Consider the following 24390-nt stretch of genomic DNA (forward strand, 5'->3'; position numbering starts at 1 on the left):
GATTTTTCCCTGGTGGTGCAGTGGTTAAGAATCCACCTGCCAGGGCAGGGGACACGGGTTTGAGCCCTGGTCTGGGAAGATGCCACAGAGCAACTAAGCCCGCGAGCCACAACTACTGAAGCCTGTGCGCCTAGGGCCCGTGCTCCGCAACAAGAGAAGCCACCGCAATGAGAAGCCCACGCACCACAAGGAAGAGCAGCCCCCGCTCACTGCAACTAGAGAAAGTCCGCGTGCTGCAACGAAGACCCAATGCAGCCAAAAAAAAAAAAAAAAAAATACATAAAACTAAATAAAATAGGGAGAAGAGGGATTTCCATCTCCCCATTTTCTAGGACCCTTACTTAGGTTTTCACTAAGTATGGGAATATATCAGTTTGGCAGCCAGAAATAAAACCAGATTCATTCACTATTATTCCACAAAGAACAAAATCTATAAACAAACAAAAAATCTTAGCTGTAAGCTTTTCATGGATGGATTATCAAGTCCACAGAAATGTCATGACATCATCTATTTGGCATTCCTTTTTCTTTTCTCCAGGATTTAAATGAGACAGGAACCTATATAATAATGATCCTGTGGGCATCTCAGGCAGGAGGCAAACAAGAGAAGGGGGAAATAAAGTGGCTCCTGGGCTTTTCAGTTTCCTCGGCACACGTCCCAGTCAGTGAATCAAAGCTCAACTTTCTTCAGACTGAGGAGCTGTTGCTTCCTTGCTTTTCTATGACATCCTCCTGGCTTCAGGCCTGACCTTTTTTTAAAAAAAATACAAACCTTACTGTGGGAGAACTGTGACTCTATGATGCTTTCAGATAGTCCTGGGTTATTTGATTCCGAATAAACAATGTATTAAAACCTAAAAAACAGGAGAAACCTCCACGACTCTAAGACAGCTCATCAATCCATTTATTTAAACACCACGGGGAACATATTATGCTAATCAAGTTGATAAAGGAGAGCTTAAAATTCAGGAGACAGTCTGAAATTTGAAAATGTGGAGAAAGGCAGAACTTAAAGTTTTCATGGAAAGAAATCTAAATTTTTAAAAAGGAAGCTGTGACTTAACAATAAGGATGACAGGAGGGGCAGTGAGTATCTGAACAGAAGCAGGGGTGGGGGTGACACACGAGTGGCAGGAGGCAGCCATCTACGCCAACCAGGCCACCCCGACAGGGCCGCCACTCAGCTGCCCCAGCTCCAAGAGGGACTGCCTGGGAGTAACCCCATCTGAGGGTGAGGATGTGTCTGCCAACCTGGCAACGTAGTCCCCACTCTCCGTTCTGCTACAACACTTTGAAAGTTTTGAAAAGTTTTCTCCACGAAATCAAAATCCAAACAAGTTCTTTAAAAACAAAGTTCCCAGGGCTTCCCTGGTGGCGCAGTGGTTGAGAGTCCGCCTGCCGGTGCAGGGGACGCGGGTTCGTGCCCCGGTCCGGGAAGATCCCCCATGCCGCGGAGCGGCTGGGCCCGTGAGCCATGGCCGCTGAGCCTGCGCGTACGGAGCCTGTGCTCCACAACGGGAGAGGCCACAACAGTGAGAGGCCCACGTACCGCAAAAAAAAAAAAAAAAAAAGATACATATGTATACAGGAACTCTAACAGAAAATTTTATGACATATTCTTGTTAGGTGTTCAGGTAACTTCCAAATACATGCACAATACATATATATATATGTATATGGCTATCTTTAGCTGCTGTTCCCAAACCCCTACATCCTGTTCCACTAGAGGATGGACAATGCCGTTTCTGATTTACGTTAGGGTACTACTCTAACTGGAGTCTTTTTACTTGTCCTGAGTGCAGTGTCGCACACGCTCACCTGTGACTTGCTTATCTGGAAGAGAAGGGATTGGAATGGCTGACCCAAACTTTACCAGCAGACGCTCATATAACCAGTCAAAGTGTTTATACCTGTGGTTTACAGATCGATTAGTGTTCTACAAAATAAGGAAAGAGAAAAACGTTACCAATGCCAACTACAGGAAATGAAAAAAGCAAATTGTTCCTAGCGATGCAAGCATGATTCTGCTTTGAGAACTTGGATACTTACAGTAGGTGTTAACTGATACTCAATGTAGCTCTTCAGACCGTACATTTTGGAGCCTTTCCTGGGGTCTGCTACCACACAGTCGAATGTAGAGGTAGGATAAACCCACATCGGGCCATAATCTCCAACCTACACAACATTGCGGGGAGAGTTAATGTTGTTACATGGAAAAATAGTAAGTATAATTGATATAAATCATCAAATGATTCTTTTTAGGACTAGAAGTCCCTAGGAGGGTCATTTTTGCTCTTCTTTGAGAAGTTATTTACATAAATGCTCTCTGTTCCTACTAAGGTTATATTTAAAGAAAACACTTAATGGGAGAAGCCCTTCTGCTCCCATGTGGGCATCGCAGGCCACAGAGAGATGCCGATCTGCCTTTCCTTTAGAGCGATGGAACACAATCTCTCTCTAGTCCAGCTGTCTTAGTTATATGTAATGAGGGGCTAGTTTTTTAAAATTTCAAATCTACTGCAGACTAAGAGTTCTGTGAGATATAAAATTACACACTTGGATGTCTCAGCCATGCCAAAGTGCCGTCAAACTTCCTCTACACTTCCTCTCATTTTCTGTATACCTATTTCTTTATAGAGTTCTAATTCTTTTTAAAGGTGAAAGGAGAAAAAAGTGAGGTGAGGTATGAAAGTTCAGAGGCTACTAGGTCAGGACGGTAACTGAGGCCCAGAGAATTTTAGTAAGGGACTAAAGATCTCTGACAACAAGTTATTATGATTCTCCAAGAGGGAGCCCAGATCCAGAAAACTCTCTTAAAGCTGCAGAGCAGGAATCTTTAACAGGGGCCTCTTGGGAACCTCCCTTAGTGACTGGGACCAAGAGAGGCGAGTCTGATCAACCAGGGCCCAATACCCACGGGGTCACATTTTATTAGTGGGTAGGGGACTGCACCTTAAAAGCAAAGGATCAGGTCTCTACTTTCTCTTGGTTTTCTGAAGGCTCAATGGCTCTCCTCAGCTTCCTTTTCCTCACAGGAAGCCCACACAGGCAAGCCTGCCTATGGGTCCAGTTTCACCTAAAACGTGCGGGACAACTCAAACACGGGGGTCTTTTAGCTCTGTTCCAGGACTCTCCTGCTTATGACAAAGTCCCCTGTGAGAATCTGAGGGGCAGGGCCATGGGCTCTTAATTCTGTGGAGTTAAAGGAAAAAACTAAAATAATCTCTAACCTAACTACTCAGAAGATAATTATCCCAAGTTTGCTTTGAGGGAAGAAGGATAAAAGGGCTCTGGGTCACAACCCTTCTCTCTCGAGTTTTCTAGGATTTCAAGCTTTTCAAAGAAGTAGGAACAAGTAATATAAAAAATTCAGTATCATTCTTGCAATTTTATCGAGTTTCCCAGGACCCAAAGATTATAGAATAAGACCAGATCTTTCCTCCTTGTTTGAGTCCGTGGTGATTATATTCAAGGCCGCTTACCCTCCTGCCCTGCCCCCAACTTACAGTTACAGGATTAAATCAACAGGGTCAGAAGATAGCTATAGTTCTCTTTGCCAGAATTTCATCTGGAAATATACAGCTAGATAACATTTAGATAGAAAATCTATCAGCAATCAACATTTAGGTGAAACCACAGAGCCTGTGTCATGTTATGTAATAAGCTATTCAAAGACAGATATACTTAATGGTGCCATTGACTCCCAGCTTTTACGTACTAGCTCCTTATCACGACTCGACAGCTGGTTTATTGAAAGAAAACTATTACCAACATAGTGGAAAAGGCAACTTATTCTGATAACATGCATGTACTTCGCCAAGGTAGAAACCTAAATATTTGAATTGGGTTTTTTAGCTAAATATGTATGGCTAGTAGAAAAACAGCATGTAAAAGATACTTCAAGATAGTTTAGAAAAATTATTAAAAATACGTATGTACTATGGGTGTTGTTTGTTCAATTACTAACAGTCTGAAAGGTAAAAGTAAAGAATATCTAAACAATATAATAATGGGCATTAATTCATGCCAATTATTTTTAGTACTCTTAAAATACTAATACACACTGTCAGTTACTTACTTCGAGCATTAAACGTGTTTAAAAATACTTTCCAAAAACAAAAAACTTTCCAAATGACTAATAACCCTCTTAGCTTTAAGGTATTATAAAAGAGCTTAATCAGAAACAAAGCCAAAGGAAAAAAAAAAAGAACAAACTTACAATGATAGGAATTTTCTCTTTGGGTTTTGCTAGTTGCTTGGCCAACAAATACTGTTCCATTCCAGGTTTTGCAAATCCAGGAAATCTAATCATGAGGATAAATGCTTGTGAGTCTTATGCTTTTCCTTATAAGAATTCTACAGCTCTCATCCACATTTACTTAATACGACAGTTTGAACTTGTTCTGTCTTTCACATGTACTAGAACTAGGAAACTATGGTAAATGAAACCTAATGTAATCAGATTGTTCAATGGCCAATTAGTCATTTAATTAAGCTTTATCTGGTAAGAGGACAGTTTGACTCCAGAAGGTGTGATATTTATGGGCACTCTATTTGCTTGATCTGAGACACTCTATCACCACATGAAGAGTGAAGGGCAGACTAGAAAATGTCCCCCAGGTACAGAGGTAGAAAGTACTGAGCGCATCAATTTGAGGTGACCACATGGGGTGAAGGCCACACGCTGGCATTTTTATATTCAAATTAAAGCTGCCTTTCAACATTCTCCCTCGGGTGGCCACAATTATCCCAAAGAAACCGCCACTGTTCATAAATACTCGTGCCATTTTCTTTGGGAACTGCCTTGAGAACCAGTTTATGAGACACAAACAAAAAAACAGTCTCCTTAGTAAAGAGACTCTAAACATAAGAAACTTGGCCATTTCCAGAAATCAAATCTACATCCGAAGCGAAGTTCTAAAACTGAAGAAAAGCTGAAATAAATGCATGGCCATCCAAAGCGCTACTTCTAAAGAAGACAAGATTAATCTGGGTTTTAGAATTTTTTTTTTTTTAATAAACGGGGAAAAAATCCTCAGAAAGCAAAATACCTAAAATAGGAAAAGAAATCTTATTTCTACAAAAACCAGCTGTCTTACTTCTGATTTCATTCCTATACCAAGTTAAAGGCCAATGTGATGCTCTCAGGGGCTCATATCTTTACCTTCATTCTGGACTGACCTCCCTCCATTCTCTTTTCCCTGGACCTGCTTTAAAACACAGATCCTACAACAGAGTAAAAGGGGTGTCTAGGAGCTTGATGGCCTTGGGTTTGAATTTCAAGTCCAACACTTCATAGCTATGTGACTTTTAGAGCACGTCTTCTTATGTGAAGAATGGGACCAATACGACCTACCTTTAAGGTGGTAAGGGAATTAAATGAAAAGATTTAAGTAAAGAGTTATCTATATAAATCTAAAGGCCCTAGTACGTACTCAGAAATTAAAATGATTTCTAATGCCGCCACCGGCTCTGTGGAAGTGCTCCCTACAGCCTCAGGTGCAGCCTTCTCTGTGCTGCGTCAGTGTTCTGAGCACACTTCTGCTCTTCAGCTTATGGTGCTGCAACTGCCATGATCCATTTGCACATCACAGCAGACGAGAAGCACCTTAGAGAAAGCATTTGTATTTCCAGGACCTAGAGGAATTATGGGAATATACTAAATGCTTAATGAATTAATGGGCTAACCTGGAACACTTTTGTTAAAGAACCTACACTTTTGCTAGAAAACGCTGATGGAGAAATTGGGGCATTGCACATAGCAACAATTCCTTGACTAGACTGTAAGCTTCCGAGTGCAGAGAGCACATGTCATGTTTCTTTTGGTATCCTAGCGACCACAGCAAAACTCTAGAGCTGACTACGAACGCATTTAATACTTACTGAACAGCAGTGCAATTGATTAATCCTTTCAGTATTATCAAGATGTATTCTTGTAATGCTCAAGTATACTTAAATGTCTGATCTCTGTTTCTAGCATAAGGTTTAGGCTCCATGACTGGAATATAGCTGTCATATAAAATGGATTAACCGCTGAAAAGTATTAATACTAAAAAACTTTTTACAACTGTTATAAGTAAGTCATTTATACATTAGTCTAGTTAAATAAAAATATGTAGGGTATAAACGGCTCCCAGCACCACAGAAAGCGAGGGATGCCTCCAAGGTGCAGGTGCATGTTAGGACTCCTTCAATTTGGTTTCAACCTAGACTGAAATTTTAGAGCAGAAGGAATTCTTAATTAAAGCCAATCCTTCACTTTAGAGAGGAAGAAAGTTGAGTTTGAAACAGGTCATCCAACTTCCCCACGATCATATAGCAAGCCAGAGAGCAAGCATGGAGCAGTGGAAACCACAGGAAAGAGGAGTCACAGGCCTGGCGCGAGCCAGAACCTCACGAACTGGCTACGAAAACGCAAAAATTCAGCTAGCCGTATTTGTCTCACGGGTCCTGCTTCCTCATCTTCAAAATGGGGCTGAAGGATACATTATATTAAAATGGGTTTTAAATATACTTTGTATTTAGGTTTAAAGAACAACTGAGGGTAAGGTACGTCACTACAGATCATACTGAGAACTTCAAATCTCACTTTAAGAAACAGGATACAGTCAATAATGACTGACTGTACTATGCATGCAACTGAGTACGAAAATACACAATGGAAGAAACTGGACAGAAATGCAGGAGACGTGTGAGCTAAAAGATAACTCATTTAATTACCAGATGGTATTTAAATACTAAAGGAGAACTTGCAGGGCTCATTAAACTTATACACGTGTACATCGAGACCTAGAAACTTGGTATCTAGATAGATATCAAACATGTTTACAATTTTTTTCCAGACATAGATTAACATTCCTTGATATCTGCTTGGAATCATGAACTTGGAACACTGAGAAAAAGTATGAGTAATTTTAGAAAAACTATTTTAAATATAACTGCTGTAAGAAGAGTACTTGAAGATAAATCATATGGAAGTCACAAACTACATCTCCTTCAAGCTACACTGGTGTAAACTACAGACGCATCCAGAACTCTCTACTAGGGAATTCCATAGGGCTGTGTGCATATTCACCCTTTCCCACATGCTTTCCTGCTAAGCACTGTTTCTACAAGGACCGTTCGAAACATTTCTTAAAAAAATATAAGAATAATCTGGGCCTCCCTGGTGGCGCAGTGGTTGAGAGTCCGCCTGCCGATGCAGGGGACACGGGTTCGTGCCCCGGTCTGGGAAGATCCCACATGCCGCTGAGCGGCTGGGTCCGTGAGCCATGGCCTCTGAGCCTGCGCGTCCGGAGCCTGTGCTCCACAACGGGAGAGGCCACAGCAGTGAGAGGCCCGCGTACCAAAAAAAAAAAAAAAAAATATATATATATATATATATATATATGAATAATCTAAGTGAAAACAAAGTCCTAAACACATTAAACATAGTAGTTGAGAGTGTGCTCAGGAAGCTGAGGGACTGGACTGGAATCCCGACTAGATCACTTGCCACCTGTGTGAACTTGGGCAGTTACTTAACCTCTCTGGGCTTCATTTTCCCAGAGAAAACAGAGATTATATGTACCACAAAAGGGATATGAGGGTCGCATGAGAGAATACACACAAACTGCTTTGCACAAAGCCTGGCACATGGTAAAAGATCAATAAACAGTAAAACGTTTAAAAGGAAGCTATCAGGATTATTTTTAGCTTTCCCGTGACATCAGCAATAAAAACCTTAATATGTCATGAGTTAAAAAAGGTAAAAAACAGTATTTAGCAGATGATTAAATGGAACATATATTTCACTTTAAAATGAAAAAAAATTTTTTTAAAAGAAGCTTCCAAGCTAGGAGCCAAATAAAAAATAAACATGATCAAATCGCACCCCAAGCTTTGTAGATCACTGAAAAGAGAAAAAGCCTCTTTGTATCTTGTATCTGTTTCTACAGAGTGTTCACGTTGCCCCAACTCCCTTACACCTACTTGTTAAGCGGCAGCTTCATGGAGGAGCTGCCGGCACGGCTGTTTCCTCGCTGGGCACCGCCTGCTTCCGCTGCCTCTGAATCCTTGAAGTAGGGAGAAGACGACTTGGGCTCATCCCAGTCTTCATCCCAGTCATCATCGTCACCAGTTGCTGGAGGTGGGCACAGAAGATCGTCAGTAAAGAAAGACAAAAGAAAGATGGGATGACTTAACCTTCTGGGGAGGTCAGGATTATAATAAAGATGTGAAGAATATAGGCTCTATAGTCAGACAGTTTGGGGGCTTGACGATTCGGCCTTTTAGCACAAAAGACAAGTTAGAAACAACTTCAAGAGGGCTGTTAGTCCAAGTAACTTCAGGTAAATGCCAACTATAAAAACACTCTGTGGTATACAGGGAAGGCCTTCTAGAGGCCTCTACGTTGATAAATCTAGCTTTATAAACTTGCAACTAAGCAGATCAAATACCCTTTAAGCCAAGAGACTGGGGAGGACAAAAGGGTGATAAGAGTTTTAAAAAGGAATTGTTGGGCTTCCCGGGCGGCGCAGTGGTTGAGGGTCCGCCTGCTGATGCAGGGGACGTGGGTTCGTGCCCCGGTCCGGGAGGATCCCACATGCCGCGGAGCGGCTGGGCCCGTGAGCCATGGCCGCTGAGCCTGCGCGTCCGGAGCCTGTGCTCCGCAGCGGGAGAGGCCACAACAGTGAGAGGCCCGCGTACCGCAAAAAAAAAAAAAAAAAAGGAATTGTTTAACACTACTAATAATAAAGGTGAGAGAAGGACAAGGGGGTGGAGGAGAAAGAGAAAGAAACGAGAGATAAGTAGTAACTGACCAGCATGAGCAGCCTAATATTCTAACAACAAGCTCTGTGTCAGATGAGGAGCTGCCAGCTTTCCTCCCTCCCTCCTTTCTTCTTCCACTGTTCTGTGCCTCTGTCTCCCACCTCTGATGGCCTGAGGAGTCCCTTTAGCATTAGGCAGGAAATTGCCCTGGGATCTCTGCCCTAAGAGTGCCACCACGAGAAGCCCAGAGACAAATGCCAAAACGAAAAAAAGAAGAGAAAAGAAAGTATTAGAAGGATCTGGGCCAAGAGTCCTGGAGCCACGCCAAGTTACTACAGAAGCAGAAGTCAGCAGTCTAGTCTCAACGTTTCTACCCAGCCCACGACTCCTGGTCCTGCAGCAGCCCAGCTCCTGTCCAGGAGTGGGAGCTGGGAACCAGCACCTGTGCCCTTTATGGCTCCTGCATGCAAGTCTCCTGCTGCTTAGCACATTCAGTTCTTGGCAAAATCTGCTCATACAGGGATCATTAAAAAATAACGGGTGGACCTCTTAATTTCAGAACAGACGTAAATCGCCTTTCTTAATTCCTGAATTGTTTCTCCTTTTAGAAATTCCTCTTTTGCCTCAGTATTTCCATTAAGAACCTGGGAGTCAAACAGGTAGTTAAGGAAAAGACAGAACAGCTACGTTAGAGGTCACCAACCATGTGACCATAAACCACTGAATGTGGCGATGAACCGTATTCAATCCGTGTGCACATTTTTTGGGCCCAAATGTGTGTTAGCAGCTAAGATTTTAAAGTGGGAAGATGAGATGAAAATCGAGATTTCTACTCTCTCTGGAACTGTGGTGGTCCGGGAACACTAGCTCAGTTCTCCTGCAACGGCATCAACCCGCCGGCTGGAGCAGAGCTGCCCACCTCCGTCTTCCGCAGGCCCACCCCACGGGGCTGCGCTGCTGGCCTGCTTTATGAACCTGGCCCCTGCAAGCATTTGCATTTGGGACTCCTTGACAGGTAACTGAGAGTGGACTAAAGACCATAACTAAAAACTACCTACATTTTGACCCAGAAAAATAAGTTTGCTATTAGTGAATAAGAGCACCTGAGAACAGTTCCTTTGATTAAATCTATTTTAACTCCGATGCCCTTTAAGGGTGGGTGGGCTCCATCACCAGCAGAGCCCTCTTCCTCACCTGGTCCCTGGTAGGCCTGGGGATGACCAAAGGCAGTGTCCCAATTGTTGGAGGTGTTTCTTTGGGCTGCAGTCCCCTCGGGCTTGGCTCCCCAGCCATCCGAGCTTTCCCAGTTTCCAGATTTGGAAGCATTCCAGGCTGACCAGGGGTCATTGCCACTGCTGACCTGATGTTAGGGGTAAAAAAAGGAGAGAGTATTCGTGACTTCTAGAAAGCATTACTCAATTCAGTAGGAATCACATAACAATTGAATTGGGGTGCTGAAAAAACTGATAGAAATTTAAAACAATTTACAATTTAAATAATAAAATTTTAGAAACACGTAGGAAAGCACAAAAGACAGGATCAACCGAATTTTATTGTTAACAGTTTGCCATATTTGCTTAGGAACTTTACAACAATAACAAAGAAACTCCCTTTCTTTTTCCTTCCCCCAAGTAACTACTTTTCTGAACCTGTTCTCATTCCTGTGCATGTTCTTATACTTCCACTGCGTATGTAATGGAATATGTAACGTATTCATAAATAACAAATGCTTTATATTTTTCAAACGGACCTGAACAACACTGTACTGTATGTAACTCTTTGCAAGCTGTCTTTTTCTTTCACTTAACATTATGTTTTTGAGATTATACTTGCTGGTAAGAATATGTTTTATTCACTTTAACTGCTTGATAGTAATCAGTTGTATTTTTAACTGTTTTAATTTTTATTTGAAAAGGTAATATGTTCCCAGTAAGAAAAAAATTCAAATAGTATAAAAAGATATGAAATTTTAAAAATATTCCTACCACCTTAAAAGGCCAGTCATTCTCTCAGAGATAATGACTCCTAACAAATTCCTTGTATATACGTAAACATGCCATGCAGAGAGAGCCTTTTTGCTTTTAAACATATTATGTGAGCCCAAATTATACTTCCTGCTCTGCACTTTTCTTTTGTTTTTCTATTTAATAGCCTAAAACATTCTCCTAGGTACAGCAGCACATGGATGACATCATTCTTTTACATGACTCCCCAGAATTCCACTGTATTTATTTCCCATCATCTAAACAGCATATGCTGATGCTCATTTATCTTGTTTGCCGTATTTTGCTACTGTAAATAATGCTGCGATGCACAATCTTTCCTCACATGTCCAATAGATGTATGTGAAATTCCCAGAAGAAAAATTGCTGAGCTAATACAAGTGTGCACTTAGAATGGATAGATTCTGTCAAACTGCTTTCCAAGGAGATTGTACAGTCACATTCCTACACTCCTTCTACACGCCAAGGGGTGGTGTCTTGCATAAAACGGGGCTACCATACTCCAAAACTATTTTTAAAATATTTTCTCCCATTATTCCTTAGCATAATTTTATAGTTTAATTATTAATATTATAAAAAAAATTTGGAATGGGCAATACATGGCACTCAATATCAAGAAGTACTGCAGTAAGAGTACCTGTAACCCACCTCTCACCCCTGGCTCACCCAGCCCTGAGGCAACCCGTTTTTTTTGTTTTTTGTTTCCTTAATTTTTAAATTTTAAATCTTCAACCTATATGGAATTTAACTCAGTATATGAAATAATATAGGAATCCAGCTTAATTTTTTCCTGTAGTCATTCTGTTGTCCTGACATCACTTAATGAACAATCCATTTTCCTCCACTGATCTGAAATTCACCTTTATCGTATACTGGACTTGGGCCTATTTCTGGACTCTATTCCATCCTAGTAATCTATTCATACTAGTACCAAGCTACTTTGGAGTCCACTAGACAGAATACCGTTAGTACTTTACCATAACATCTTCTATTGGTTTATTTTTACACGTGAACTTTAGCATCAGCTTCATGTTTTAAAACTAAAACAATCTTTAGTTTTAGCATTAGCATGTCAAGTTTAAAAAATGTGCTGATTTTCATTTGAATCACCTTAAATTTACAGATAAACTCAGGGAAAACAAACAGTGCCTTTAAAATAATTTCAATACTGAATGTATTTATTCAAGAACATGGAATAGCAAATTTTTCTCTTTACTCAGGTCTTCCTTCTCACATAAAAATTTGGGGGTTAGTTAGAGAGAGAGAGAGAGAGAGAGAGAGATTGAGATTTGTAAGAAAATTACCCAAACGGCCTCATACACCTCTCTAATGTTTTAGAATGCTATCATGGTTGGTCTTTTTTTCACTCTTCATCAATTGACATACAGGGTGGATAACTGCCTGCCACCTACCAGAAGCATCAAAAACAGTATATGTTTTACAAAAGGAACTATGATTTCATTCTAACATCTCTACACCTTCAAGAAAAATTAATGAAGTTACTAGTGATTCTGCCTGAAGCCAAATATTAATAGCAGAAAGACATTCATCCTTATGACTGTGGATTTCTCGAACATACGGCTGATGAGGAGTTACTCTCAAGCTCCTCCAGTGCAGACTGGAAATGAAGGCTGCTGTGCTGAGGGCCTGACAATCACCCTTCATTTAAGAGAAGCCCTTCCTTCCATAGTTTTCTTTAAGTAGGGGTGTTTTATTCAGCAATATATATACTCTGTGCTTTCCAAACTAAACTATGAGGTTTTGTTTTTAGAATTAAAAACTTCAAAAGGTACAGAAATTTTGGATAGTAAGATGACAGTAAGTACAGGCATTCATTGTCTAGCATTTCTATAAACTACTGAGGAAAAGGAACAGAAGGGCCATAACTAGAACAACAGGATCTTACTGCCATGACAGTAAGATCGTGTTAGCAAACTGTCAAAGAAGGTTTTCATCAATATTGAGGAAGAAATGGGATACGAAATTCATCACCAAGTAACCTTAAAAAATTAAAACTTATTAGGACAGAAACACATAACATGATAGTTCTTTTAAAAACTACTTTGTTTATACATCGTTTACAATAATTGCTATCTTATTTGGTTACGTGTACGATCTTAGCTCTCTACCTGGGTTATGAAATCCTTGTTGGCAAATCTAATAACTTTGCTTCTCTGTTTTTTTTCCTGGAACACTCCTTCTACCTTGTTTCCACTTGACTCCTACTGATAAATCTTTCAAACCCTGACCAACCGGCAATCTCTCCAGCTTCTATCATTGACTTTTTACTCACTCTCTCTCTCTCAGGTGACCTCCAGGGTCCCTCCTCTAATATCAATAACTAACAACCAGCTCACAAAGCCTTCATGGTCTGCTTCTCTCTGAACCCACCCTTCCTGCACTTCGGCCTCTGGCTCCTTTGCTTTCAACTCCCAATAACCTGTCTGTCCCTTAACTGCAGGCATCTGGTCACACAATAGTCCATGCCTCTTCTCTACTTTCTTCCAGCTTTCCTTCAATGTCTTCATCCTTTTCTTTCCCCTCCTTTCAGGGCACAAAACCCCTCCCGATTCTATCAACCACTTTAATTAAAAACCATTCATTAGACCTCACTGACCACAGAATACATTCCAAACTCCTTAGGCCATCAATTAAGATCCTAACTTTTCCTTCCATGACATTGCCTGTCCTCACTACTTGCCACTAACCCTCACTCTGTGCTTCAGCCCGCAGTTTCCCAGACTTTCCTGTGTCCTTGCCTTTGCTCAGGCTCTGCTCTCCATCTGCATGCAAAGGCTTCTACCTCACCTTCCTAGATTCTGGCCCAGTCCCACCCCACGGAGGGCACTGGCCTCCGCCTGCTGGCTGACATTCAGTCACATCCTTCCACTTTCTCCCAAAGTTAGCCTTCCGTTAGTTATTGGCGTATCGGTTAGTCATTCCCAGTAGCAAGTCACGGGCAAACATCTCCCCTAAAAGATTCTCAAAGTGCCTTACATAAAGTGGTGAAGACTCAAATTTTTTATTTTTCTTAAAGTGGCTAACTGTGATCCTCTTGGTCATTTGTATGAAGTAGGTATTATTCTAATAATAATAGATTATTATATCTATGATTCTTTAGATATGCATCTAACCTTCATAACATTACTATTATTTCACAAAGAGGGAAATCAGATTTTCCTCACGTATACTGACTTGAGTCTCTTCTAGGAAAATAACCACTGTGGACGACCACAGAATAAGTGATTTTCAGCACTGCCATACGCTCTTAAAATAACAGTGCCTTCCCAGTTATGAAAGCTTATCAGTACCCTGTAGAAAAGCTGCAAGATGCTGACAGGTACAGATGGACAGAGGGACGGACATATGTGTGATGAAGAACAGTAACATGTTAATGGTAAAATCTAGACGGCGCGTATAGATTATTCGCTATGAAGTTCACTTAACTTTCCTACGCTTTAAGTTTTAGCAAATGTTGGAAAATCCAACAAACAAAACTTGCACGTACAAACATCGTCTTCTGAACTCCATGAGGATGCATGCAAGGGACAAGAGAAGGTCTGTACCCATCAGGCTCACCAGTGATTTCTTGTTGCCTGTGAACATGGGGCCTACACGTAGTAAGTGTTTAGTAAATTACTTGCTAAATTAAACCACTCACAAACACTCACGTGTTTGTCTGGATCTCTACTATGAATGGATTTTCACCTGCCTTGCACTGGAACTGGCTATGTCTGACTCGCCCCCTAACTCCCACCCTAACTAAATTAAATACTCCCTAATGCCAGAAGCCATGTAGTCAACACATTTGCTCATTTAGCACTCTCATTTTTTTTTTTTACATCTTTATTGGAGTGTAATTGCTTTACAGTGTCTCGTTAAGTTTGTGCTGTATAACAAAGTGAATCAGCCATATGCATACACATGTCCCCATATCCCCTCCCTCTTGCGTTTCCCTCCCACTTTCCCTATCCCAACCCTCTAGGTGGTCACAAAGCGCTATGCGGATGCTTCCCACTAGCCATCCATTTTACATTTGGTAGCGTATATGTGTCAATGCTACTCTCTCACTTCATCCCAGTTTACCCTCCCCACACCGTGTCCTCAAGTCCATTCTCTACGTCTGGCACTCTAAAGTTAAAAGCTATCCTAACCTCGTAAGACAAAACAAAGAAATACATTTACATTGTCTTTACATCATGAGACAATCTGAATGTATCCGCTGAAAGGAGCCTGTAGAGCAGAAAGACAGAGAACGGAGTCTGAGTGGCCATGGAGGGGTGGGGAGAGAAGGGTATTCCTGAGATAATCGTAGCAAAGCTGTGCATCTTACAAATACATAGTATGGGGTAAAAGGGGGCAAGGATAAGAACATTGGTCCACGGGTTGAATTTTAAATCCCTTATGAAACTGTAGAAATTTGACTGACGTAAATTTCTCAGGGGTGCAACAGTTAAGAGCTGAAGCTCTCGAGGCTGTCTATCTGGGTTTGAATCCCAGCTTTACCACTTACTAGCTGTATGAACTTGGGCAATGTACTCCATCTCTCTTAGTTTCCACTCTTATAGAATGGATATAACATCATAAACTTCCTCATAAGATTTCTGTAGGAATTCAATGACATAATGCATATAAAGCACCTAACAATATCTGGCACGTGGTATGCGTTCAGTAGTGGTTACCTTACTACACGGGGGCTCATCTAGGGTATACAGAGAAGAATGAAGACTGGTAATCTTTGAGTAAATCCCCATTAGTTTATGCTTTAAAGGAAAAGATCAGTTATATTTCCAAATGGCTTCAATGACAGATCACATTAATAGAGAAACTTTTAATTAAGTAAGTGATTATAGGCACTTAGGATACTTTCTATTTTAGCCAAAGATCTGTTTCCTTCGGATACATAAGAGAAAGGAGAAGACGACAGAACTGTTTTGCCATAAAGTTCCAAAGCAACTCATATTTCTTGGGGGTCGTGGCACATTTTCTGTGTGCTAAATGCTGAGATCTTGCTCTTCTTCAAAGCCTAACCCCCACTGCAACAAACTGAGCTACACAATGACTTGGTTTAATGATCCTTCGGCCTCTGACTTCTTTGCCGTCAATTCCAAGAACCCCTTTTGTCCCTCACCTGCAGACATCTGGTCGCACAATAATGCATTATGTTCCTCCGCTAAGGTTTCAAACTCTGAGGGAGCTCTCCTATCCTCTTCTCCCAGCACCCCCCACTTTCTACTGAGCAATGTCATCATTCTCTTCTTTCCCCACCTTTTACGGTACCAAAGCCAACCAGATTCTGTAAACTCCGTGATTAAAAGTCCTTCATTAGACTTTGCTGTCCATGGAATAAATCCATCAATCGAGTCTCATCAAAAGTCTCCAAAGTATAAATCCCAATTGCCCTTCCAACTCCTATATGTCCCACATTCTATGTTGCCATGCCCCCAAGAAGAGCTTTAGTAAGATACTTTAGCTGAAACAATCACCTCACTTGGGAAAAAAAGGATTACTTCTAGGGGTTTTAAATGTTTATTTCCTCTTTCATTCAAGTTTGAGTTTTACCTTATTTACGGAAGAAGAAGGAGAAGGAGAAGATGAAGAAGGTGGTGATTGGCTGAGACTTTCAATACAACCAATCTGAGCCAAAATATCCACCTTAAAATAAGAAAAGGTGCTCGGTAAACAAAGGGGAAAAAAAGAGTATATACCAAAGCTAACAGCAGCAAATGCATAGCAGGGCTAAGTTCACCAGAAAATTCCAGCATGCCACCCATGCACCAAGATTACATGCAAAAAGCAAAGCCCCTCCTGTATAGCAGTGGTTTGTCTTCAGTGCATTAGTATATATTCTAAAGACTCTTGCTGTTATAACACAGTGTCACTGAAGCACTAAAAATAATTATAAGCAGCACAGAAGGAATGGAACAAATATCATGCAAGTCATACAGCCAATGGAAAAAAACTCCAGAGGAAAAACATAGCCAAGCTTTTAAAAATGTTAGAATGTTGAACCAGGGCTTTCAAAGCCACCGACATGTGAGATGAGCAAAGCTTCCTGGAACCACAGAGCCACGGAGAACCTACCAAGACCGGCTACGAGCACAGAACAGTCCGCGAGGTCGTGAACTCTGTGTGCTCCTGAGCTGACGGGCTTGGTGTGCAGTGTCAACATGAGAACAGATAACTGATACACCCTGTGGAGCTAGGCAATGGCCAAATCAGCATCGCTATTAGAAGGACGACCTTGGAGCCCAATTTCCAGGCTTCGAATCCCAGCTCCACAACTCTCTAGTAGGGAAGTCATTACTATTAACATTTATATAGTGTTACGAGAATGCACTTTTCATGTACAACTTTCTTGTGAAGAAAGTTGTACCATTTGTAGATGTAAATAAACTTGTTTTTGGAAATCAACTAGTAATACACAAAGAAGACAATCAAGATGGAGTAACTGGGATCCAGTTTACGTTTCCACTTAAAACTAAAAAAGACAAAATATATGAAACTGTCTTCAGATCATTAGACGTCAGGCAATAAAGGACCTGACCTCTGCCTAGAGAGACTTTCCAGGCCATGGATCAGGGACGGGGAACCCATGCAGAGACCACTGGTCTCTGTGAATTACGAAGACAGAGCTGGGAGTCTGGGGCAGAGTACTGAGAAGCGGAAAGCTGCACAGAGACCTCCGGAGATGAGTGGGGGGCGGGACGGGCCCCCGGGCCTTAGGTGAGTACTGATCAGCGTACGCACGTGAGGGAGCTGCCATATGAAAGGTTAAGTATCAACCCCTTAGTAGGGTGGTTCTCACCAGCCAGAACGGAAAACCTCATGATTCATAAGGGTGACAGCAGGTACAGCACTGAAAATGCTTTTGCTTCAACAGAGAGGCAAAAATATCCCTAGACTGAGCACTGCTCTGGTCCCACTCTAAAAAGCTTAAACTGAAAGAATTAAACTGTTTCTAAGTAACTTTCTTTTAAAGAAAAACAAAACAAAACACTAGTCTGCAACTGCTGACCACAAAGACAATAGGTCTGGTTTTGTTATATTTTGCTACTTTGTTGTTACTTTGCTTCTTATATGACATCCTTGGGCCACCAGGATGAGTAAGAATCAAACTCTTACTTCTGACAATAGGCATCAATGAAAATGCAGTAAGACCTGGGCAAGGGCCTTACTTCTGACAATAGGCATCAATGAAAATGCAGTAAGACCTGGGCAAGGGCCTGTTTGGAAACAACAGTTAGATCGACTTGATTCACTGGTTTCCCAGTATGTTCTGCTGTTTTCAGGCAAAATAAGTTCTTCTGGTTTCCCAGTTCTTCAAGACATGGTCTAAGAAGAACTTTCACTGCACACATCATGAGACAACACTGGGAGAGGCTGGGGGCAGATGGAGAGATGGGCAACAGATGCCTTTATTTCTCTCTGCGCCCACTTGAACTAGTTCAGACTCCAAGGGTGATCTAGGTCTGAGAATTAATGAGAAAGATGACTTATATTTCATCAAGGTTGCTTTCTGTTTGGCGTTCTACCAAACCAGCACACAAGAGTACAAAGAACACATAAAGGTTCAAAAGATACTGATGAGTAGGTAGAGCTCCCGCTGCCCACCTGGTTCCTTACAGAGGATGCCCAAAGTTCAATACAGGTCAACACAGACCATTCGGTTTGACAAGTCTACCAGGTAAGAAGAGTTGCTAATCACGGGCTCACCACCTTGCGTATTATCATCCCAGGGGAAAGGCTCTGGAAGCCTCATTCGAGGGCCCACCTCATTGCCACACAAGGAAATCCTCAGTCACATACATCTACACCCTATGGGTTATGTTGCTACGGCCGATTACACTGCCATTCCCTAATATATACGCCTGGAAGGAAAGAAGGAGGGAAGGAGCTTCCAGAGTAAGACTTTGGCCAGGGATAAACAACAAAAACGAATGGAAAGTTACTGGTTTTGTGAAAGCTGAGGTTATTATGCTTTTGTTTGTTTTTTGAACCTTATCTGCATGACTGAGGCATAACTGTCTTTATCTGACATTTCTCATTCATGAAATGTTTAATAACCATGTGCCAATTGTGTTAGGAAGTGGGACTAGAAAGCAAATAATGGGATTCCTCTATAAACCGAGAACATTTCAATCAGTTTCTGACAAAGGTTTCTCGTTCTCAAAAAGGCCCACAGAAGGTATACAATTGTCTTATGTGAAAAGCCTAATTATTTCAGCTCAAAATACAGACAGAATTTGTAAAATTTCCTATTTTGTTATTTATAGATCTTTTGCTAAAAGCACATCATCTAATTCTACAGATGAACCTCTACTGATTTCAAAAAACCCCTTATAGAAATATAAAACTTGTACATTCTTTAAAAAATAAGGCTAGATCATAACAACAGATTAAATCAATTTGTAGCCAGTCACATCAATACTACTGACTGGAAATTACTTCCCAAAAAGCTTAAATGACTTAACAGATCCTTTATTAATTCACATTCTGAACCCACAGACGACAATTCCAGGTATTTATTTTTTTAATAGAGAAAACTAAAAGAATAAGATTTGCCTTAAAAAATGGAAAATATTTGTACTAGCTTCGAGAATTTACTTATTTTTTTAGCACAAAGTTTTAAAATAGGTAGCTTTATGTGCCAAACAGGATAATGCTATAAGTAGCAGAAGACAATCTGATAGATCTGTCTAATAAAGGTCCACGTGAAATGGGCTTTTATAGACATTCCTCTGATGATGGGTTGGGCGTATAACAATGCTGACTGGCCCTTCACCAGGGCAGTTATAAGGTAAAAACAAAACAAACCCTTTGCTTTTGTCATTTGTTTCCTGTTAGATAAAGCCAAACAGCAATAAAACATCCTAAAAAATAAATTTCGCCAGTGTGTATTTTTGAATGGGTCCCAGATGCACAAAGCTGTCTTATGTAAGGCAAGGGTCTGGGATCAGGAAAGCATGGAAGGTTAACATCACCAGCCTAATTCAGTTTTGAAGAAACATGTCAACAAATCCTGTATACAGATGTGCACAACCCTCCTTACAATGCCCTGTAACCGAGTAAAAGGGACTCCTGTGTGGCTGGGAGCTGGGGTGGGGAAACGGAGAGAGCCTTTGCAACAGGCGTTTTGTAAAGAGAAAGTCTCAGTAAGCAATTATGAGACGTCCACAGCATTACAGACCTTATTTGAGATAATGAAATAATAAGCCTTTGTGAAGGTTTCTTTTGCTGATTTATTTTTAAATGGCCTAAAAATGGACTTTTTTTTGAGAAATGCGAAAGCAAAATGTAGTTCCAACATAAAATTACTATTTCCTTCCTCATTCCTTAATAAATAAAAGTTCCTTCATAACAAATACCATCACACTGAAAATCTCTAATAATCAAAAAGATGTTATGTCCCTAAATACCCACTTAACTTTGAGCATTTGTTTCATAGCCAAACTGTTAAAAATAATTAAACCCCTACTAAGTACCACGTATTGTTCTAAACACTTCAGAACTTTTTTCCATTTACTCTTTCCAACAATTCTTTGAGGTCTTACAGATGAGGAAACTGAGGCACACAGAAGCTAAGAAGCTCACCGTGAGTCACACAGCAAGTATGAGATCTGGGAATAAAATCTAGGCAAGGTCTGGGATTAAAACCGAGCGTTTTCCTGCCCTTACACATCTAAAGGATGCAGGACACTCCTATCAATAACTATGGCTCGCAAAGGCACTCAGGGTTTTAAAGTGGAATGAAAAAGAGAGCATAGAAAAAAAGCAACCTTTCAGAGGAACAGAAATGGGAAAGTCAGGAAGAGAAACTAGATTTGTGGGGAAATAATGAGTGATTCTGTTCATGCAGAGTCTGAGATACAGAGGAGACAGGCAGATAGCGATGCTGAACAAGAAGCTGGAGACTGAGCAAACTGCAGAGAAAATTCAACATTGGAGAGATATTTCTAAGGGAATCTTCTGCACGGTTAGAGAGGGTAGAAGAAGGAGACAGGTTGGAACACAAAAGGGTAAGTGGATTGAGATTGTTCCATGGAGAGGGAAGAGGTGAAAAAAGAAGGAAATATTTCTTAAATGTCTTCCGTGAGTCTGACACCACTTTATACCAGTGGCCTGGTCCTCCGATAGTTCAGGAAGCAGCCACGACTCTTACGAAGTGCAGCCAGACTGTCAACCCAGCTCTAACACCAAACGTTACACAGGCTTCCCACCGCACCAACCCACATGGAGAGGGGGAAGGATGGGATGAGAAACCGTGAAACAGAAGAACAGAGATATAGCCAAGGGCAACTGGGATACAGTGTGATAAAGAAAGCAACAAGAATTTTAACAAAAGGAGAAGCAGTTTATTCCAAGTATGCACACCTTTCTAGTTTAAAAAGCATAGAAAAATAAATCCCTCAAGTCAAAAACCTTCAGATAAAACATCTAGGTTTATACAACTTTCAATTAATGTTTAAGCCCCATTGTTCTTTTAAAGGTACAAACAAAAACTTCCCATTAATTTCTCAGAAGTAAGTTCTGCAAAGAGGCAGTAATCTAAGAGTCCTTAAAAAAATCTACACTGAGAACCTTTTTATAATCAATGATATAATTTAAACACTAATAGCTGGGAGAAAACCCAAATGAGGACGGCTATTAACACATGTTTGGTAATAATGTCTGAGATTCATTTCCACCAGCGGGTTAATTCATTCTAGCGGCACAGCTACTAACAGGAAATGCTCCTGAAACTGCAAAATATCAGATAAATGACTAATAATGAAACCAGTAATAACCACTAAAAACCATTCTTCTTTTCTAAAGGTACTGCAATAGCTGTCCTCAACCAACTTAAACTCTGTAATAGAAAAAGAAAGCAAGAACCTGACTCATTTCTTGGATATTCTTCAATAATTTTTCTACACAATTTGCATCTGTGGTGTGTATATATTTAAACACAATAAAGATAACATTACACATAGTGATATGCCTTTTTAAAAGCCCATTCATCCATATCTGTATATCTGAAGCTACCCTCATTCTTCTAAAAGCAGCCCTGCTTCCCATGGTGTGGCTGTCCTGTAGTCTATCTGACCAGTCCCTACTGATGAGGCACACATTCTAGGCTTTGTTGTTACAAGAGTGCTGCAGGAAACCTCTTCTCCTGCCCAGATGGCTGTGTTCTGAGAGTAGAGCTGGAAGATCAACTCAGAGTGCTGGGTCAAAGAGCAGATGCACCTCAAATATTAATATATGTTATCAACCTGTCCTCCAAAACGCTTCATCGATTTATCCTTTACCAGCTTCATACCAGAATGCCTATTTGAACACGCCTTTCTTCACACTAGGAGTGAAAACATTTTAATTCTCTGCTAATTTGATAGAAGAATTTCAAAATGAGCATTTTCCTATGTTTATTGGCTCTTCGTATTTCTTTTCCAATGAAAAATCTGTTCATATCCTTTGCCCATTTCTTCTGAGTTGTTTACCTTTTTCCTACAGATTTACAAGAGTTCTTTGCATATTAACAGAATTAGCTGACATCTCTGGCATGTTAGAAATTTTTTTCCTAGTTGAACATTACTTTTTAAAAAAATTTTTATTTATTTATCTTTGGCTGTGTTGGGTCTTCGTTGCTGCACGCGGGCTTTCTCTAGTTGCGGCGAGCGGGGGCTACTCTTCGTTGCGGTGTACGGGCTTCTCATTGCGGTGGCTTCTCGTTGCAGAGCACAGGCTATAGGCGTGTGGGCTTCAGTAGTTGTGGCACGCGGGCTCAGTAGTTGTGGCTCGCGGGCTCTAGAGTGCAGGCTCAGTAGTTGTGGCGCACAGGCTTAGTTGCTCCGCGGCATGTGGGATCTTCCTGGACCAGGGCCCGAACCCGTGTCCCCTGCACTGGCAGGAGGATTCTTAACCACTGCGCCACCAGGGAAGCCCCTTACTTTTTGCCTTAAATATATCAATTCTTTCCTTAATGGCTGCTAGAAATTGTGCTGTGTTTAGAAAGACCTTTTATATTCCAAAGTTAATGAAAAAAAATGTTACCTATATTTTTTCCAAGTACTTAAAAAAATAAAACAGCTCTATCATTTTTCAAATTAAATTGTTCCAACACATTTAAAGAATAATGCATTATACTCCTTTGACATTTACAGTTCTAGTCTCTACCTCAGCCAAGTGGCTGGACTGTGTTCTACAGGTAAAGGGTTCCCGTACACACTAGAAAGGAAAGAAAAAGATCCTAACGGGGCTTGGGATGATGCACCAACATTATCTACCTCTACACCAGTCACTGCACTTACCTCTGTGACTGCTCAGTAAGAAGCTAGAACCAGAAGGTAGCCCAAGCAACCTGAAATCAGGCGTTTTAAGAAAAACAAAAGGAAGTGCTATTTTACATATTAAGTTATAAATAAATGTATGAACTAATTACTGTGAAATGCAGTATAGCTTAAAAATACAAAGTCAGTGAAGACTCAGACAAATTAAAAAATAACAGGCTCAAAATAAGTTATTCAAGAACACCTGCAGACGGATGTAACCTTTTAGAGAGATCTCTCTAAAAAGATATGGTTTAAAAGATACAACAGTCAGAAGGTTGGATAACCAGTAGCTGAATGTGAGGCTTTAACCTGCCTGTGCAGGAAGAAGGCCAAACTGAAAACAAGTGGTGCTGAGGAGACTCAAGGGATACTGACTAGAGGGGGTGCACAGTGTACCGAGCTGAAGGGGGGCCCTGCCTGCCTGACGGCAGAGAGGAGAGGCCTGGCTCCTCTGACACACTTATCTCCAAATAAAACTGTCCTCTGGGAACTAACACAACGCCAGACTAACTAGAAAGGCCCAAGAGGCGATCCCTGGAACAAAAATAGTATTTTCTTACTGACATTCAGAAAATGAAATAACGGGCACACCTGACAGCCACATTTTTAAAAGCTGCCAATTAATAATGGTATTTATAGAACGTACCACAGTTTTGGCCCATTTAAGTTGTTCTCACATCCCGATAACTGAGAGCATAGACGGCTGCTGAAAATATTTTTATTCAAATGCTTTAATTAATTCATTATGGTCATGCTTTCTGTATTTAGTTACTCCTTGTTTTGGTTCATTTTTTTCTTTGCTTTCAAAGGATCTGATTAGATTTAATGTCAGATTGGATTAGTAAAACCTAACCTTAAAAAAAAGTCGGTTATATTTTCTTCAAGATAACCTGGAAGAAAAAAATTACACTTACGCTGATCAGTTTATATTGTTACATTTAAATACTGAGGAGTCTTCTTCGTAACATAAAATTTGAGCCTGATTTTGAATTTGTGTTTATGAGCTAAAGTACTTCAGTCTACCTTGAGATATTTGAAACAGGTCCCCGAATTAAAATAAGATGAATATTCCCATCTTTTGTTTCCTTCACTTATTCTATGATCATCTCATTATAATTCCCCTTTATTGAAATGTCATTTTTACTTAATGCAAACCCTCTCACTGATGTTTTTGTAAAACTCAGTGACTCTCAGCTGGGTTGACTTTGCCCATTTGGCAACAACTGGAGACAATTTTGGTGACTGGAACCGGGGTTGGGGCAGCGGTGGGGGGAGGCGGGGAGAGCGGTGAGTGCAGGCCGGAGACGCAGCTAGTCATCACAGGG

General features: G+C 40.8%; 1 protein-coding gene across 1 annotated transcript in view; it reads right to left on the bottom strand.

Moving 5' to 3' along the window:
- SNX9 (sorting nexin 9) overlaps positions 1-24390 on the bottom strand; it is a 92328-nt gene that overhangs the window by 23145 nt on the left and 44793 nt on the right. The window contains 5 exon segments of the mRNA XM_082855811.1: positions 1819-1936; positions 2050-2175; positions 4220-4304; positions 7972-8122; positions 9946-10111. Coding sequence (XP_082711937.1) covers positions 1819-1936; positions 2050-2175; positions 4220-4304; positions 7972-8122; positions 9946-10111 — 646 coding nt within the window.

This window comes from Leucopleurus acutus (assembly GCF_964270905.1).
Source record: "Leucopleurus acutus genome assembly, chromosome: 15".
NCBI classification, from domain to species: domain Eukaryota; kingdom Metazoa; phylum Chordata; class Mammalia; order Artiodactyla; family Delphinidae; genus Leucopleurus; species Leucopleurus acutus.